This window comes from Poecile atricapillus, chromosome 2 (assembly GCF_030490865.1).
Source record: "Poecile atricapillus isolate bPoeAtr1 chromosome 2, bPoeAtr1.hap1, whole genome shotgun sequence".
Lineage (NCBI taxonomy): Eukaryota > Metazoa > Chordata > Aves > Passeriformes > Paridae > Poecile > Poecile atricapillus.
In genome coordinates, this window is record NC_081250.1 from 52,284,897 (window position 1) to 52,305,059 (window position 20,163).

The window sequence follows — 20,163 nt, forward strand, 5'->3', positions numbered from 1 at the left end:
ACCTGTAGCAGTGGCAGAGGCATCAGAGAACCAAAAATGTATTTGTCAGGAAGATAAAGTGGGTGACCTAATTAGTCCTTTCTGTCTCAAACAACCCTGCACAATTCAAATATAGCCGGAAAAATACATTTACAATCTGAGATCCATAAAGGTACTGCTGAACTATTTCAAAATTTTATGCTCCACTGTAATGGGTCAGACAAGTCCAGCAGGAGTGCTCAGAGGAAGGTACACACAAAATTTCCACAGTTCCAAACTAGTAAAAAAACTTGTTCTCTAAGAAGCGTAAGAAGGATAAAAAGCAACCTTATTGCATGTAGCAAATCACAGGATTTTCTTTAGATATCTATAGGTTCAATACCTGGTTTAAAAAAAAAATACTAGAATTTTATTATTATTTATTCAATACTCCAGAATTTGGAGTATTGGGGGCATTAGAACATGTTTTTGCAAAACAACTTTTTAAAACTCTGTAAAACTTATTTTTTTAGCATTTCTAGAAGTGTCATGCAGACACTAGATCATTAGAGTACTTACTGCCTGCACAACCTTAAATCTACAGGAAATTCCATTCAATTTCTTTTTATCACACAGATTCTACAGCAAGAACATCTCTTGGTTTTTATTTTAGTAATTTCTGAAAAATATCTCACTAAGGTAACCTATTTGTTCCCTCTTGCAAAGCTTTCTGTGCTCACTTGTGAGCTGCCACTCAGAATGACAGGCATATTTGCACGAACATTCCCTTTGTGGAATGCAAAAGAAGAAAAAAACCCATTGCAATACACATGTTAGACATGCTAAGATGAAATTTCTAACCTGGATACAAATCCGAAGAGTTTCAGGTGTTCTGAAGGGCTGGAAGGCATCGGATTCATCAAGTCTCGGATTCGTGCTAAGCCAGCAATTCCAACTCCAACCACCACAGTCCCAAACATTTTGCTCATCTGTCCAAAAGAAAAAAAGAAAAGGCAACATTTTTTTTCTTTTAACAGGGACAAGCACAACTTGGAGGGAAGGTGGGAGAATGGATACTCTTGAACCCTGCTTTCATAGCACCAAACCTTATTCCGGTGTCAGCAACCAGCTAACAGAGATGTGATGCTATAGGCTACTGAGCTCACTCATATCCCATTGAAATGGGATCAAGAAGTTCAGCCTGTCATAGGACTGGTCTTGAGATTTGTATTTAACAGCTATTAAATCACAGTGCCGGCAAAGTTCTTCCTTTCCGTGAATAGAACGCAGACTTCAAAAGTGAGACATTCTTCTATTTATATCGCCACTTCCAAGCTGGAAAGGAGCCAAAAGGTTCTGCAAACCCAGCAGAGCTTTATATAAACCCTGCTGACTTCCTGAGCGTCTGCAGCACAGTGCCACATGGACAGTCCCAGTGCTCAGCAGCATAGCTGGAATACTTTGGGACAGGAAGCAATGTGCATCTTTTCATTCCACATGTAACCACCAGCACATCCTACAACGTCAAGCTGTGACCAACCATCTAATTTGATCAACATGCTTGCTTGACATTTCCATGCACAAAGAAAGCTCTGCCATCTCTTTAATGACAAGCAGGCATGTCTTTAAGATTTACATCTCCCAAATGCAATTGCTGACACAACTGCATAATATGGAGGATGAGACAGGTATTGCACTCACTGGCTGGGCTGATGGGCCACTGGCAATAAATTCTTCTTGGTTTTATGATTTGCTGTTGATCTGCAGAAGCACTTGGCAACTGATGAAGCCTTTCAAACCTGCACTGTCCCAGTACCCTGAGGACTAGCAACACTTTGTAAATTGATTGAAAATTTACAGGAAAATGGCCTAAAATGAGTGATGGGGATCCAAGGAAGATTACTGTGGATCATGCATTTCAACAGCATTATTTCTCAAAAAAACAGTGGTGGAAACCCTATCTTCAGTGCTCTTCAAGGTTACCTGTAGCACTGGCAGAGGCATCAGAGAACCAAAAGTGTATTTGGCAGGAAGATAAAGTGGGTGACCTAATTAGTCCTTTCTGTCTCAAACAACCCTGCACGACTCAAATGTAGCTGGAAAAATACATTCACAATCTGATCAGACCCTCTTCATTTTTTGTTCATTTCATCTCATGAAAGTATCTCTGTTTCAATCTCTGTTTCTTCTGTTTCAGTCTTCCTGCCACTGCCAATCCCTTCACTTGAGTGAGCTCTTTAGATTGTTTACACTACTTGGCTGCAGCCCTTCACATCTTTCTGAGACTGAGATGGGTAAATGGACAACCTCACTTAACTCCTCCTTGTGCCTCTTGTCTGACAGGATCACAGTGCAGCAGCAAAGCCATAAGTAACTGTTCTGGCAGTGAAAGAGGTTGACAGCTGCTGGCACAAAGGAAAAAAGATCTCCTCTCCAATCACATGCCATGTCTGTATTTTGTTTTCCTTTTAGCTCCTGCCTATGGTGATGAATGCCACTCACTTCACATTATACCAAAAAGATACAAAGGTAGAACACAGAGCAGCATTTTTAGTGTAAGAAAAGAAGTTACTGATATATCAGAGTTCTCTAGGGGAACTACAGTGACATTTTATTAACAAGTATTTGAGGTATGGCATGGTGACACTATTCACCAGGGAAAAGAAGTGTTTAGGGCTGAGAGAGGCTGCGGGAAAGGAGGACAGTGTAACCACAAAACTCATTTTCAGTACCACCCACAGGCAGAGTCCTGGTCTGGGCTCTCCATCACATTTGCTCTTCTCTTTGGCCAAAAAGAGACAGACTTGCAGAATGACCTCAGCTGAAAGGAGCCCCAGAAGGTCACCCAATCCAAACCCCACTCAGCTGCACCAGGGCCATGCTGAGTTCTGACTGCCCCCATGGCTGGCAATCCTTCAACCTCCCATGCCCCCGCCACACTGTTTGACCACTGTCACAGCAAGAACTTTTTTTAGTATTGTAAGGCTCCAAACAACATTGATCAACAAAACTTTGAAAAGGGCTTACAGCTGCTCATGTACTCTTGAGTTAGATGCACAGGAAAAATACTGAGAAGATATTTTCAAGAGGTCAAAACAATAAAAAATATTTTACTGGCAACTTTAAAATATCAGAGAAATTTGGCAAGTTTAGTGCAACATTCAACCAACAGAAAACACTTTTCAAAACATTAACTTGGCCCATTCAACTTTGCAAACTATAAGACAGTTCAATTTTAAGTTACTCAAAAATTGAAAAAGAGGGAATTAGAAGAGAGAGCAAGAAAGAAAGAAAAAAAAAAGGAAAATATATGGAAAAAACTAAATACAGCTACCAGTTTCTGGGTTCCAGCAGTGTCCAGACAGACATTCCAAGAGGAGGTACAGTCAAGACACCTGCCTGCCTTGTCTTTGGCTTTAAATACCCCTTGGTCTTCCTGGACCCTTCCCCCAGCTGGGACTTCCAGTCATTTGGCCACTCAGGAGCTGAGCTAGGGGCTCCAGAGGCAGGCATGGAGCATTGGGATTGGCAGCTGCTGCCAGGCTGGGATACAGGCTTTAGGGTGGGGGTGTACAGGGCAGGGCCCTGCCTCCCCAGAGCAAGGCCTGACCTGCCCCTTCCTCCACACAGATGCAGCCCATAATGTCTCGAGACGTCAGTGTTTCCAGTCTCTCACAAGTCAAGCTTGAAAAGAGCTGATCAGGAGCTTACTTTAGGTCCAGAAATTTTCAAGGTTAGTGCAGTGTTAAGCTGTTAATATTTTCCCACTGCCTTCAGCAAGATTGGGAGCTGGAGTCATACAGCAAACAAATTCCCCTGAACCTTCTACACCTCCTACAGTCATGTTGTTTCCAAGAACTACTTTTTTTTTTTTTTTTTTTTTTTCCCCTTTCTGGTTAGCTGTAGACCTCTGCTTCAATTAAGTGGAGAAAGTGGGAGAGCTGACTGCCTTCTCCAGGGAACAAAGAATGTCTTTCTGCAGATGCTCAGGTAGCTGAACATCAATATTTTTGCCTCTCCTTTGAAAAAACAATTTCCTAGTTTCTTCTGATGAACATCTGACCTCCTCAAAACTAACATTTAAGAGAAGCAAGATGATTTCAACCTAAGAACAAAACCTGTTACTGTGCAACCTGTTGCCATAGCAACCAGCCATTTGGTCCAGGTCAAGGGTCTGGTGGCTAATATACAGCTACTAAATGTATGTTCTGGAACCTCCGCTTACACACGTAGCTAAGAGAAAAATTGCTATGTTTGCATCCCTGCTGCGGCTTTTTATTACCCTTATTTTGCTCACACACCAAAATCTGCAGCTGCTCAGGGAAAAAAGTAAATTAGGTGTTTTTCAGAGCTGTTGCAAACCAGGTAAGAGCAGAATAGAGAATTCTCATCTGAGAGTCCAGATGAATATATAAAAATTTAGTACTTCTTTCAAACCTATCAAACCTTCTATCAAGAGGATAACAGCTACAATAATCTTTCAAGTACAAAAATTATGAACTAGGAAACCAAAATCACAAACTGCTCTGCCTTTCATGCTGTTTTCTTAAAATCAGTGATTTCTGTTAAAGCTTTAACAAAAAAGATTTCAGAGGCATTTTCAAGGCTTCTGAACTTTGGTTCCTGTTATACTGAAAAAAAGTCATACTCTAAGTTATAAACAGTATATTGGCCAGTGTCCAAAAGCATTTTCTCCACCCTTTCCTAATTGGCTGTATGAAAGCAAAGAGAGATGATGAAAAGATTAGGAGATGTCTGTCATGCTCACGTGCTATGACTTAGGAATGCCTCCCACATTACAGCAGCACCCACCCTGGCCAGTTTGCAGGCAGCCCTGCCAGGCTCTCCACAGGTCCCCTCTGAACTGGGACAAGGGGGATGCTGGCTGTCACCAACTGGGTGGGAGCTCTTCCCCACTGACAGCCAGCACAAGGAGCTCCTTACCAAGGGAGATGAGCCCTGCATGACACAGAGGAAGAGCTGAGAAAGGCAAATAGCTGAAGAGGATCATTTATTCTACACTGATAAATCATTGTACCATCACCCCTCTGCTCTTGAGCTTTCTGTGCTTCTGCTGCGTATATCCTGCATTAGAGCTAGGTTATCCTGCAGTAATTAAAAAAAAAAAAAAAAAAAAAAAAAAAGAAGTGGTCTATACCCAAATATTCCTGTAAAATTTAGCAGCAAAGCAGGAATATTTAGGAACAAAACAAACAATGGAGTAAGTCAAATTAAATCTGTCACCCAGCAACAGTGTTCCTCCCCCCTCCCCAGCGCAATCACAAGTGGGACCCTCAATCTCAAAACTGCTAACACTAAGATAAGCCTGAGGGAAGTGAGGCTAACCTCTGTTTTGTGCAACATCACTAAGGCCATGCAAAGTAGCGCAGAAGCAAGGTAAAAGGCAGAACTTAGAAATTATCTCCCCTTCAAGAAAATTTCTCATGGCATGTCTACACGTTACAGAATGAGTACAAGCACCTTCTCCTGTGATCTATAAAGAATTTCAGTAAGCGTCCTGCATTTTCCCTGCAGTTTTCAAACTCTCGTTGCCACAAATACAAATGAGTGACTTACATCAAAAATCAAAACATTTTGTAGTTAAAGTCATAGGTAACAGCATAACACTGATGCAGGAGGCTTTCCTGAAGCAATCTTAGCCTGGTGTTTTTAAGTGTACTGCTTCAAGTGCCACATGCATATTAAGGGTAGCAGAAACCTCACAGGTAAGTATTTAATCTGAAAATATTGTTGTCAAGATTAGTTCACTTTTGCATACTCAGCAGTTGAACTATGGGTGCCTGAGCCTGGCTGCTGGAGGGATCCCCCTCGTACATAAGAACATACATACACACCCTTACTAGCAGACCTTTACTCTGCTCAGTCAGAGAGGTGAGCAGGTCGAGACTGCTGGTGCTGTGTTTCTTTGAATGTTCTGTCTGTGATCTGTGTGTCTGGACACGTACACATGCATACACATATACAAGGTGTGTATGCGTGCTGTGCATGCTTGTGCTGGGAATACATTTTAAGCCCAAATATTGATCGGGGCTATGCAAGTCTTGCCTCTTTCAGGCTGTTGGATTCAGCCTGATCTTTTCACCTAAAAAAAAACCTGGCTGGACTTGTTGCCAGATGAAAACCTGCCTGCACCTGGTGAGTTAACACAATGCTTATTCTTTAAAAAAAAATGGCCTATGGATTGCATAATACCCATTCTGAAATAAAAAAGTCAGGTACGACTTTGGGGTCGCCAACCACCAGGGAGCACCAGAGAGACCCCAGAACAAAAGAACATATATGTAAAGGGAAGGTAAAATATGTTAATGATTTCTGGGAAATTATTATCATATGTATGTTTATTCTGGGAAAATCAATGAATATGTATGAAAAATATAGTATATAAAAAAGACCTTTTCTCTATTCAGCATGCATGATTTTTGGAGGAGATATCCCCTCATACCTCTGGCCAAATAAGGGATTCTGGCTTCTTAATGCTACACTGGCATTAAGGAGTTTTTATTTTTACTGATTTTTGGTAACAGACTGAGGAAGTTTTCCAGAGCTTCCTTCAAATGGATTTGTTGTTTAGACATCATACAAAATATTTTCTCTCTTACTGCAGCAGAGCCCTGAGATGAGGGTTGCAGAACCTTCCTCAACAGAAGGGAAACAGGGAAATAACAAATAGATAACAGCAGTCACTGTAAAATCATCAAGTTGAAAATCTGAGGTTTCTCTCAGCCCTAACTTTCTGATTTCAAATACCCAGAGGCCTGGTGGATGCTGTACTCAGGGTGTTTGTACATGCTATATCCTGTTCCACCACATCTTGCTCTCATTGTCTACCCTTAGCATGAAACATCTGCCCAGAGCGTAGAAAGAATAAGCTGAACAGAGTGGATTCTGTTAGTGTTGTTATTTTAAAATTTAGCAGCCTATTCAAAGGCATGAATACCTTATTTTCTGCAGGAAACCAGTTACTCACTTTAACTTCTGTATATGATGCAGTATCGCCTGGAAGGAGACCCTGCACAGGTTCCCAACTGAAGATCTTAAATAAAAAGGCAAAAAAAAATATTGTTTGAATTCAGTTAGCTTGATGGATTAATTTTGCTCTGCTTTTACTCCAACCTAGAGAGAAAAGTAGTCTTCTTCAAGAAAAAGACAGTCAGAAAGGTAACTCCCAACACTATCACTTTAGTGATAGTGTTCACTTTTAGAACATTAATTGAACATAAAATGAGAATCAGAAATTTTCTCAAAAACCTGCCAAGACCATTTACAGTCCTCACATTTCAGAGGAAAACAGCAGCACCTAGAAGTAATAGAGCAACCATGCACATCCTCCTTGAGAGCTGTTTGTTATAGACTAAAATACCTACCCTCACCACCACCTCTTCCTCCCTCCCACCCATCTCTGGCTATCACAACCCAGGCCATAGCCTTCTGACAGGCACACCGGCTCTGCTGAGTGAGTTACAACTTCAAGGCACCAACTGTCATAGAGGTTTGCCATCAGAAAACAATCTCTCATCCTGACTGGCACCACTGTACTTTGGAAACAGCCAGAGGGGTTTTCTTCATGGCTTTTAAACGCCACTTGAACAATACGCCTGCGTTGTTTTACTTTTATATGCAGCTTTACCAATTAAATTACGATCTTCCAGCTGACTGCCAAAGCTGAAGTTGATATAGTTACATTGATACATGGACAGATGCTGTGTTAAGCTGCCAAACAAGCACCTTTATTCAGCAGATGGCTGATAATAAAGAACTGCAGTTGTAACAGATATGCTGTCTCCAGCATTAATACCTGAGCAGGAGGAAAACTTGTTTCAACACAGTTCTGCTAACCCTAGAGTCTGCAGTGGTCCTGACACCCATCACATGGCTAGTTTCCAGAGCCTGCAACTCCATACTTGAAGCAAAATCATCTCACAAAAGTGATATAAAGCCATGAGAAGTACTGAAAAAAATCTGAAGATCTGGTTTTAAATATGTGATATATTCCACACTGTGGAGGATTGAAACAGAAGTTCTGTGATATATGTGCATAGCTAAGAATGACCATTTTGTACTGTTCTCTTGCCTGTAGTCACCCTTTGTGATTCAAATTTGGTTGCTAGTCTGAAGAGGAAAAATACTTTTAAAATAGCTTCTCTACATATCTCTGGGACTTATCTTCACTCTGACTAATTTAGTTTGAAACTCAAATTACACTTCAATATACCTACACTGCTAAGTTTGAAACTATCCAAGAAAGTACTGAGCCTGCTTAGGGGCACCTGAAAAATTAATTAGAGACAGACATGAAGGACGTCAGTTTTTATTTTATAAAAATATCTCTTTAAAAAAAAAAAATAAAATTAAACCCTTACTTTTAATAAGCTTCCAGGAACTGCTCTGGACTGAATTAAAGCATGTCTTGTGAAAATTCTGATGGGTAGATAAACAATTGCACAAAACTGCAGCCTCATGACTGCTACTTTTTAAGCAAAAGGCTGCTTGTATGTGGCTAATTAGCATATGCCTAAAGCAAAGAGAGCCACAAAATGTCCCCAAAATTTCTTTCACGCTTTTATGTTCTAGAGGGAGAGGGAGAGGGATTTAACAAGCAACAAGTCAATTACTTCGGAGTAAAGTCAATTTAGAAGAACAAGCTATGTTTTGGAGCTATCAGTGATTCACAGATCCTAATTTTCCAGGTGACCAAACAGCAGTATTGCTACACTACCAATCTGTGTCTAAGAAAATAACCCTGAATAAAGCTAAAAATGGTACTAACTCAAAAAAGGGAAAAAAACCCCTGAAACATCCTCCACCACATTTTTTACTAAACATCTGCATAAACACTAAAGACATCACGAGGTTGAACTCTGCCAAGTCCCTGGGGACCATGAACCATATCCCCTAGCATCCCTACAGAGCAATAAAGCCCCCAGCATAAAGACTCTGCACAGCTAAGTGTCTGAACACTAATTACTGAGACTCTGCTTAAAACATTTCATATGCTTAATGTCTTTCATACAAAGGAAATGCTGTTTCATTCTGAGTCTTATACTGCTTAAAACTGAGTGCTTTTCATGTTTCTTTTAAAAAACGAATTGGAGAGCTACTTATCCATACCTTCATTTCCGGGAAAACTGCTCAGAGCTAATCACAAGAGGTGTAGATGACAGGACAGCCCATGAGACATGCCCAAGAATCTCAGCCCGTTCCCTTCCCTCGCTTACACTGCTCGTCTTGTTTTTGCTGTGTCACCTACTTCTCCACCTCATGTGATAGACTGACAAGTGCTTTGCAGTTAAAATCTTTGCAGTTAAACTCAGAAGAGGTTTTCAACCTTTTGCAATAACATGACTGAAAGTGGTGATGAACAATTACAGAAAAAGGTTCTGAAATATTTTCTCAATTACTATATCTGCCTTTGCATTTTTCTGCCAGTTACTGCAGTCCTTTCTACAAACTCTTCTTCAGAGGGCCTAAAGAATAAAGAGCTGGGCTGGGCAGAAGCAGGACAGCTGTATTTCTAGGCTGTATTCTTACTTTCTCACAGAAGTTCACTAGTTGACCCAAGGCAAGAAAATCACGCCCCCTTTTCCCTATCAGTCCCAGTTCCAGAAGAGTGGAAACCTCCCTCTTCTGTAAAGCACTCTCAGACCTACTGACAGTAAGTGCAATGTAAGAAGTAGGTATTATTACAACCTTTCTTCTTCACTACAGGAAATCCCATACAGATCAGACATCTAGAAAATATAACTAAAGTTTGCACTGAAATATCTATATAAAACAATGCCCTACAATAAACAAAACAGTAAGTTTCTTCTTTTCCTTCTCTTGTTGTTAAATTAATCTGAAACCCAAAACCTAAAAGGAATTATATGCTTGCCTAGCTTTAATCTTGAGTAAATCTCAATGAGAATACTCCTACAAGCCCATTAAGAAAGAAGAGCACTTGCTGTTGACTGTAATATTAGTATGCTCAAGAACAAAACACATATCCAGCTACAAGTATGTTCTTTTAATATCCTTATGGACTCAACCCAATAGATGATACCTATCTTCCGGTCCACTAAAGGTCACTGCATCCCAGATCTCCAACAGGCTGACCTATTCTGAGAATTCCCCAAACGAAAAAAGCACTCCTACTACACACTGCAGTCACTATAAAGATACCGCTTACCATGGCTGATGAAACCCTCTGCCTGCATTGCTAGCATGACAGCAACTCGTAACACTGAAGGCCTGCCTCATACTCTCTTCAAAGAAAACAATGTACACACAGAATTTAGCTAGTCAGACGAGTGTACTTTCTTTAGCTGACTTTCTCATCCCTTAACCCAGGGAAAAAAAAGAAGTCTTCACCCTTCTAAAATAAATTGAGGGTGATATAATTTTTTTTTCATTAATAATTACATTAAGATAGCTTAGGAAGTAGATAAACTTTTGCATAATGTTGTAATCTTAAAAATTATGCCCTACCCCCTGTCATTTTATCAGTCTACCACTCAGTAGGGCCTGAAAAATGCAATGGTTCCTCTCCATTACCTTTTGGAAGTCTATAAATGTCATAAATTGCTTGAGAGCAGGGAGAACCAGAAAGTTTTGAATGAAGAGTAACAATTACAGTTACTCCCTGCTAACTTTAGAGCTCAGTATTTTTCATCTTAATGGGCACCACAACACTCAAAAATCACAAAGGCCAGCCTCTCTCTCATGAAGAGTTAGTCTGCAATTCAATGTGCTTTAGAAGTCAAGTAGCTACTCATGTGTTAAAATTGTCCTAAGAAAGCAAACACCTTTTCTGAGGTATCAGCCACTAGAGGGGGTATTTGGCATCTTACCTAAAACCTGATAAAACAGTAAAAAAAACCCAACATTAAGAAGGTTACAGAAAACCTCTAAAAGCGTATTTCCCACAGTACTGCAACTGCACATTAGGTTCCATGAAGTTCCATAAAGTGTTTTAGGAAGAACAGTGCTTTATTTGTGTATAACTGAATACACTGCAAAAGCAAACCTCGCATCTCCCAGTTCCTAGGTTTATCCACATCAAACACTGTGATTCCTGCAAGAAGAGACGTAGTTTTATATGCCAAAAAGATGGCTGAAATACCACTAGTTTTGATTTGACTGTACCACTCGGAGCATGCCAAAACCTGAACCTTCAAGCATGCCAAGGTAGAACCTGACATACTCAGGCTCATGCTCAGGGTTAATAAATGAGCAAAAGAATGACCTATAAATTGGTTCCTATTTACAACTGTCTGCGTCTTTACAGATTCACCATCACTAGATTTATTGTTGCATGAAGTCTCCAAAAGGACCCCAAAAAACTGTCATCAAACTGGTCGAACTTCAGTCAAAGTGGAAGATTCTACTTGGCTAAAGACACTCAAAAACTACCTGTATTTAAAACATGTCTAAAGAAAGATGAACATATATTTCAGCTCATGAACATGAATATGTAATGAATACAAAACTCATGAAAATTTATAAACCGACTTGATGTTTTAGTTCACATGGTGCCACTAGCTGGAGAAGGGTACAGGATGGATTGTGCCAGGATATTAACAGCATCATAGCTTCTACATACTTTGTTAAATCTCATTGGTTTAGGACCAGTGAAGCTGCTGGCAACTTCAAAGACCCTCTCCAAAAATCTATGTAAAAATACCTATAATTGGGCAATAAACACCACCCCTGCCTTCTTTATTTCACAGAATCTCAGAATGACAAGGTTGGAAGAGACCTTCAAGATCATCAAGTCCAACCAATGCCCTAATACCTCAACTAAACCATGGCACCAAGTGCCATATCCAGTCTTTTTTTAAACACATCCAGGGATGGTGACTCCATCACCTCCCAGGACAAAGCATTCCAGTATTTTATCACTCTTCCTGTGAAGAACTTTTTCCTAACGTCCAACCTAAAGGTCCCTTGGCACAGCTTAAGACTGTGCCCTCTTGTTCCGTCAGTTGCTGCCTGGAAAAAGAGACCAACCCCAACCTGACTACAGCCATCTTTCAGGCAGTTGTAGAGAGGGGCTAAGGTCACCTCTGAGTCTCTGTTTCTCCAGGCTAAACAACCCCAACTCCCTCAGCCATTCCTCACAAGACTTGTGTTCCAAGCCTCTCACCAGCCTCGTTGCCTCCTCTGGACGTGCTCAAGCATCTCAAGGTCCTTCCTGAACTGAGGGCCCAGAACTGGACACAGCACTCCAGGTGTGGCCTCACCAGTGCCAAGTGCAGGGGAAGAATGACCTCCCCGCTCCTGCTGGCCACACTATTCCTGGTACAGGCCAGGGGCCACTGGCCTTCTTGGCCACCAGGGCACACTGCTGGCTCATGTCCAGCCAGCTGTCACCAGTACCCCCAGGTCCCTTTCCTCCTGGGCACTGTCCAGCCACACCATCCCCAGCCTGCAGTGCTGCAGGGGGTTAAATGGCCAAAATGCAGGACCCAGCACTTGGACTTATTAAACTTCATCCCTCTGAACTCTGCCCATCCATCCAGCCATTCCAGGTCTCTCTGCAGAGCCCTCCTACGTTCCAACAGATCGACACACGCTCCCAACTTAGTGTCATCCACAAATTTACTAATGAAAGACTCAATACCTTCATCCATGTAATCAATAAAGATATTGAACAGGACTGGACCCAGCACAGACCTCTGAGGGACACCACTGGTGACTGGCCCCCAGCTGGATGCAGCACTGTTCACCACCACTCTCTTGGCCTGGCCACCCAGCCAGTCCCTAATACAGCCCAGCGTCCTCCTGTCCTATAGAGGCCTCTTATAATCAGCCACTCAACAATGAAGAAAGCTCCACCCCACTCCTGAGTGACTCACAAATTTCCTTACAGTCTGCCTTCAAAGATGTGAGCTTGAAGGTTTTAGTGAAGCTGACTGCCTGTTCAGAAGAGTATTTTAAATGCACAACTTACTCAGAACCAGCATGGCCACGTGACTGGGATAAGAGAACCCAGTATCACCCTTCTTTCCTCTGCCAAATCAGTGGGACTACTACTTAATTTATAACTGTAGCTGAACAAATGGATAATATCCTGTCACAGGCAGGGTCTGCACATGCACCTAATTTTGAAATAACTAGAACAGCTATTGAGAAGGTTCAGGAGCAGACAATAATCTGGGCACTGGAAGAGGGAAGTATGTCTTTTAAAAGAGGCAGAAAATTACCTGGTCATGGAAGTAGATTTCCAGAAATGAATACTTCCATTTGAAACATAATGCAAGCATTTCCCTCCTTTCCCCTGATTTTACTGGATTGTACCCATCTCATTTTTTCTGCAATATTTTGGTGAAATGATTTAACAGTTACTCTTGTAAGAGAAGAGCTTTGTCCCCACCTCAAGTTCATGTCCTTAACTGCACCATTCCTTTAAACAGCCAAAGAGGGCACTGAGTTCTGAAGAGAGTGTTTTTACTGAGCTACCACCATCCTGTGCCACCAATAGTAACATAAACACAATTATAAAATGTCACAGCAACCCTGTTCATTACTTTATTCAGCCTTGCTCCTTTTTAAAATGTCTGTCTAAATCCCTTCTTCTCTCCTTACCTTCTGCTAACTAAACTCAAGAGAGCATTTTGAGGTTCTGGGAAAGAAGACAGTAAGCTTAATATTATTTAAGCCATCCACATCTCAGGCATGACTGTAGCCCCTCCACAAAACCAGTTCTAAACATAAAATTAATTTATCATTATAAATGGAAAACACAAGGCACCTTACATTAATATGATAAACACAAACATTACTGGTGGGCACCTGTAAGTTGTCACTGTTTTATAGATGCCCATCTGTCACAATCGGCTAACACAAGAGGGAGTCATGAGAGGTTCACTTGATCTCAGAGTGCAAAAAGGACACAAAGGAATTTCAGTTTAAACCACAACAGCAATAATGCATCTTTATTTTAGTGCCAACAGCACGGGTTATGTGATGGATGAGAGGGAGAGAAAGAGAGAGAGAGAGAGAGGGAGATAAAGAGGCAAAGTAAGGAGAGAAAAAGGGGGAGGTTATAGCTACCAATGGACGAGATGGGGTCGCCAGTGTTGTCTTCTTCCGTGGAGAGATCTCTCTCAAAGAAAGTGACTTAGAAAAGTCACTTCTATAGTCTGTTTCAAAGCGAGGGGCACTTGGCCAGGAGGTGGGGAGATTCACAGGCCATTGTGATAAGACCTGTTGCTCTGGGAAACAGGTGTAAGGCACAGAACAGGCCACTCCTTACAAGTTCCTGCTCAGCAGCAGTGTACCGTGGCAGTACAGCAAGCACTCCTGCAAACAATCACTTAGCCAGCATCCGCCTCAACCAGGCCAGAACCCCTGTATGAAGTCCCTTGGGGTCTCCACGGTCTCAGTCTCTGTTCTTGCGACAGTTGTGAGGCAAATGAGGTAAACTTCGGACCGTCTCTTACACCATCTTAGATATTAAATCTCTGTTCTTCCCTCCCATGGTCAGACTTGAGTACATAACAGCAGAAGCGGAACCTCAGGAGCTCAGAAAATGTGAATGACAACTGTCTGCAACAATCCGTCATCAGATCCTCTGGTTTTGTTTAGAATCAAACTGAGTTGGACAAAGAATGTAATACTGTGGCCAAACAACAGCTTGAGATCACGAACTTAGAGATCACAAGCCATTTGACTACACTTGCTATAAGACTGGATGGCTTTTCCTCCTGATGGGTTTGTTCTGCAGTCTGGAATAGGAAAGTTTATTCCAGATAGGCTATAAGCGAAAATGAGATCATGTAGGAGCTGGATATTAAAAATAACAATAATGAGCATGCAGTAAAGGAATGTACTTTGCACTTCTTTTTCTTAAAACAGCAGAATGGTTTGGGTTGAAAGGAACCTCTAAAGACCATCTAGTCCAACCCGCCCCCCTCCTCCGCTATAAGTGTGATGTTGTCCTTTTTCCAGTCACTGGGGCTTCACCTGATTGCCATGACTTTTCAAATATGATGGAGAGTGACTTGGCAACTGCATCAGCTCTTCCTGCTCATCATGATTCTCTTGATGAAAAAGGCCATCTGTCAGTACGGCTGTATGACATCCCATGGGCAACAGATGAAGAGTTGACATCTCATTTAGTAGTCATTTAACCAAAAGAAATTTTGTTTTTTCACAGCTTCATGCTTCCTTAGGAGTTGATAACTTAAGAGCACCTAGGATAGGAGGACTTTCCCTCCTGTGTTTAAAGACAGGAAAATTTTGTTTCTGATATTACAGGCCATTTGATGGTGGGAAGGTCTGGCCATCCCAAGCAACAGGGGTGGGTAACATGCAGCAGACCAGCAGCAGTTGCTTCTGAAAGGCGCTCTCTCTGCCTGAATACATGAACACACACCAAAAAAAAAAAAAAAAAAAAAAAAAAAAAAGTGCCTTATGCATATCCCTGGTGCAAAATCCAGCATTCTTCAAAGATACCACAGAACTGAAGCCATGTTCTTGAAAGCAGTATCCTTTCTGATGAAGACTTATCAGAAAAACTGGGCTCGGAGCAGCCAGAGAATTACATGGCCACATTCCCTGCTTGCAGGGCAAAAGGAGAAAGGAAGCTCTTATCACCCTAAAACAAAGGATCAGCCACTTTAAGCCCTGTTTATGTTATCATAAAACATGGCTATTTTTGTGATTCTTTTGCTATGTCTTCATTGTATCTATATTGTGAATATTACTAGGTCAGGCTATTCCAAGAAGGACTGGGTTGGAAACACACGGCAGAATACTATTATTTTTAAACAGTAAGGAGAGTCAGGCAAATGACCTATTTATTTTGAAAATATTTATTCAAGAGCCCTCAGCCTTAAGGTCTCATTTCAGATGCCAGGCATGTAAGAACAGGCAGTACATCTTAATTTGCAAATATTGGGCTAAATGCATGGGTAGCTATTTCACATCTCTAAGAAAGTAAGTAAATGTAAAATAGACTTTAAAGAAAAAAATTCCAAATGAAAAACACATTTCCTAGGGCAAACTTTTTAAATAACTGCTGGGATTGGTTGTCCTGACTTCTGGATGACCCACCTGAGACATCTCAGACACCTTGGGACTGTTTTTAACAGACACTGCACTCCAGGACTGCAAATCCAAGTCCTCCATACTTGCCAAAAACAGGCCTACCTCCGTCTTCCACTGAACAAGAATGAAAGTAGACAAAGCCCATGATGACCACCAATGCCAGAAGTGTACCACTCTGGTTTATAGCCTCATCACTTAACAGTGAATTATCAATAGTATAGAATTCCTCTTTATCCATGTTCCAATTATCTGAGTATCTGAGTTCTTCACAGATTTTTGCCACTAAAGAATCAAAGCTTTAGAGGAAGTCAGAAGCCAGGAATTAATTTTCCGTCTCCATTCAAATGTTATAAATCTGTTTAATGGCAACAACAAAACCAAAACAAATAAACAAACCACCACCCACCTCAGTCCTTCATACATTTGTATCTTCTGTCACCAAGACCAAACACTAAGCACAGAGAGATCTCTACCAACATGCTGATCCCACTTCCAGCTGCACACAATTGTGCTGTGTCTGAGAAAAATCAGCTAATTATTCCAAAGACAAGTACAAGCAAGCCACTGAGATCTCTATGTTCATCACCAAATAACAGACTAACCAGTCTGTTGCTAATCCATGTCAGAGCCTGCAAAAGACAGTAAATACTGACTAAGGGCTGCTTCCCCTTGCAACAGAAAGGGTCACAAAGCTTTATCACTTGTAGCATAGCAAAGAAACATCCATGACATTTTAACTAGAATAACTGTGGTTTCAACTTACCCCTCACATCCTGTACTACTTCTTCCTTTCTGTTATTTGGGGACTATTCAATAATCCATGTTCTTTCTGGCAGCTTTTCTTTCCTCTCATTCACAGAACAGAGGTAATGACTAGATGATAAAGATGCCTTTGTGCCTACACATTTCACTGAGAGGGAAAGCTAATAAATGCAGTATAATTACTTGAGCCATGAGAACTTCTTATTTCATTAGCCAGTATTGTGCAGCCTTTAATTTAGCATTTAGGTTAGTTACTATAACAGCAACATTAGCTGCCATGAACAGGCTCCGTTTAACTGGTTAATAAAACTACGCTGAGGGAAAAAAAACAAAAACACTTATTTAATGCTAATTGTTCAACTCATGTTGTTAAAGTGGTGGGTTGTACTCATCTGGAGGAACACGATTAGCAAATGCATTTCATTATCTTTCCTAGTCAGGTGGGTTTTCTGCAATGTTTTCTAATTAGCACAGTAGATCTCTGTCTGAGTTGCAAACAGTCTAAGAAACACTTAAGTTCAGTTAGACAAGCAGCCAAAGCTCCTTTTGCTTAGAGAGTAGAGAGAAAAAAAGTCAAATGTATATTTATCTTATTACAGTTGTAGTTATTTTATACAGTTTTAAGATTAAGTCCCACACTGGCATTACAGGCATGAGAATATTTGCCAAGCTTCAAGGCTAGCTCCAGAGGCGTAAGACAGCTCCTCAGCAACCTTTGTTCTGCTAAGTTACAACACAGCATGGATATATCCAGAGTGGGGTTTTGTTAATTTGGGTTGTTGGTTTTTTTTACTACAAGATTAAACTGCAAGAGTGCCTTGGCTTTTAGACTGTTTTTCTTTCCTCAGCCCCATTGCTTCCCCACTCAGTGAAGGAACCTTTTTAATGCCTCACTTAATAAGGTGCACTGAGCATAATGTAAGTTCTTTTAACACACTGAGTACTACCTGCAAGTTTCAGAACGATCTATGGTTGCCTGAAAATTTGAGGTGAAAGGTATCCACAACTTGATATTCTGCATACATTGATGTTGCTGTGTAACACACAGAACTCCTTCCTCAGGGCATTATTCTCCCAGTACCACATCCATCCAAACTCTGTTAGTTTCTCCACTTCTTCCCAACTGTGTTTAATTTCCTGTTGCCTGACTCTGCTTATCTAGCCAAGGATGATGGTGCAGAGAGAGAGCTTCAATGGACCACAGTAGCAATAATGGCAAACATCTCTGAAGCTTCCTACAATTAATCTCCACAACATAGAGTACAATACTCCCTCTACAAGATGGATGAAACTCGGGTGACTTTAGAGTCATCATTAAAAAGCAAAAATGCCAGTGTGTGTTCTAGACCTTCATTTTACTGAAGTCCTGACACCACAGTGTAAGATGGATAGCTATTCCCATTTTAATTTGAGAACTGGACAGTTAATTTATCCATTTTTCTTTACCTGTTTTGACAAGGCCAGTTAATTTTTCGTGCAGAGAGCAAAGTGATCGTGTTCTCATTTGCTGAGCTTAGATTTCAAAGTCTGTGAATTCAGCAGATATTCTTCATGACAAAAAAAAAGCCAAGCCTGCCCTTTGACATTTAAAATAAAGTTGCTTAGAGCTGAATGCGATGGTCTTTGTGGCTCAGTGGGTTTGCAGGGTGAGGAATGGGTGTTAGAACATCCAGTTAGCACAACTGGAGAAAACAATGAGGACACAAAGAATAAGAAGTTCAAAGCTACAGAGATTGAGTCTCCTTTTGAGCTCGACAAAATAACCACTGCCAGTCTTTTCAGAAGAACACAAACCATGCTTCACTGAATGAAACTGCTGCTCTTCACAAACAGTAACTCAGCTCACTCTTGGCAGACACTGAGAGATTTGTATGTGAAAAAATGGTTCTTGACCATGAGGATGTAAACCCAATAAAAAGAACCCAAAAAATCAGCACTCCAAAATAAGGGAAGTTTCCTGATGAAACAGTAAGAAATCTTCAAGTATTTTACTATCAATTCTTATTATTTGATAACATTTGATTAGAATGTCATTATTCATATTTATTCTCTAAGTGCTATGCACTGCTTGTGACAGTTTTTAGTAAGACTAACTAAGGCTTTCTTATATATGCTGAAAATAAAATATTAACTCATTGCTTTTATATTACGAAGATTAAACTTCAAGTTGGATTTACATTATTGAAACACACTTGTCTCCATTTTCTCATTTATTGACAAAAATGACAGAAAGATGTTCAGACACTATGTTATTGATCCTTGGCACAATGTCATTCTGTGTTCACATCTGTAACCATAGACCCAACAGCTGAAAGACTATCTTTATTCCACAAAAATTAACTTGGCAAGTCAATGCAAGGAATTGGAAAAAAATGGTTTCACACAATATCAGTTAATTAAACTGTTGCCCTAATTAACACTGGTTGGTTGGGGTTTTTTAACAAGCTCCAACACAAAAGTTCAGCAGGATGCCAGGAGTTACATAAAGGCTGAGCTTGTCTTTTCACTGTGTGTAGATTGAGCCTTGATGCATTTTTTTTCTTTTCTTTTACCTAGAGATAAGTGATAGCTGTGACAGAACATAAATTAATTGTTAATGTGGTTTATGCATGGATTCTGTACCATATCTGAGAACGTAAGAATCACCTTTCTCCCAACAAAAGCTGTCTGAAATAAGGCCCCACCACGTCCCATTACAAAAGGAAAATATTCTCATTTTCAGTCTACACATGGGTAAACTGAGGTACAGCCTGCTTGGTGGTCTGATGTTTCAGAAGGGAGCATCAAATATTTAACAGTGAACATGGATTTTCACAGGATCGGAAGGAAGCTCAGCACTTCTAAGAAGAAGTCCAGTTTGTAGGAAAGGTTTTACATGACCTCTCACACTCTCACCACGCAGTGCCCTGGCCACTCGAAGATGCTACCTGGCTACTTCCGTATCACCTACAGGCTAGTACTCTGCTTCACTGCAACCTGGAGATTATTCCGAACAAAGAGCTTTTCCCTTTTTTCCTTTCTCTCTGCTACCCCCTCCCCAAGTGCTGGTCCGTGCCCTTTGGTGCGGAGGGTGTCTTTGGAGCAGCTAGGACAACGTGACTTGCAGGACTCCCCCAATCCTCCACAACCGAGGGGGAAACGCCGCTGACGAGCAATCCCGGGGAGGCGAGGAACAGGAAACGAAAGCCCTGCTTCCGAATCCTAATTACAGCTAGCCGGGATTAAATAATAGCCACTAACCTCTTCAGCTCACAGAGGAGAAACGTGGTCCTGTTTAATTCTCTTCCCTCCCTGCAGCTCCTTCTTATACAACGCTCCGCGGCTCAGGCATATCCGCGCCCGCACGGCCGATCGCTGTGGCGGCGGCAACACCCCCTCGGCCGGGAATCCAAT

At 41.1% G+C, this 20,163-nt stretch overlaps 1 protein-coding gene and 1 long non-coding RNA gene across 8 annotated transcripts in view; one reads left to right on the forward strand and one right to left on the reverse strand.

Moving 5' to 3' along the window:
* The window catches only part of BLVRA (biliverdin reductase A), a 31,959-nt gene extending 11,796 nt beyond the window's left edge, over window positions 1–20,163 (reverse strand). The window contains exons 1-3 of one of the 7 annotated variants that reach the window (XM_058832266.1): window positions 20,011–20,152; window positions 6,947–7,012; window positions 820–947 (exon numbers count right to left, since the gene is read on the reverse strand). In XM_058832266.1, coding sequence (XP_058688249.1) covers window positions 820–947 — 128 coding nt within the window. In that variant the 5' untranslated portion in view covers window positions 6,947–7,012; window positions 20,011–20,152. Of the gene's footprint in view, window positions 1–819; window positions 948–1,064; window positions 1,218–3,292; window positions 3,823–6,916; window positions 7,013–9,087; window positions 9,215–20,010 lie in introns of those variants that run through there. The other 6 variants (XM_058832263.1, XM_058832262.1, XM_058832265.1 and 3 more) reach the window with 6 other exon arrangements.
* Window positions 9,273–12,035, forward strand: LOC131576026 (uncharacterized). The gene is made up of 3 exons (XR_009276902.1): window positions 9,273–9,353; window positions 9,518–9,631; window positions 11,685–12,035. It is a non-coding gene; the product is annotated as an uncharacterized LOC131576026 (long non-coding RNA).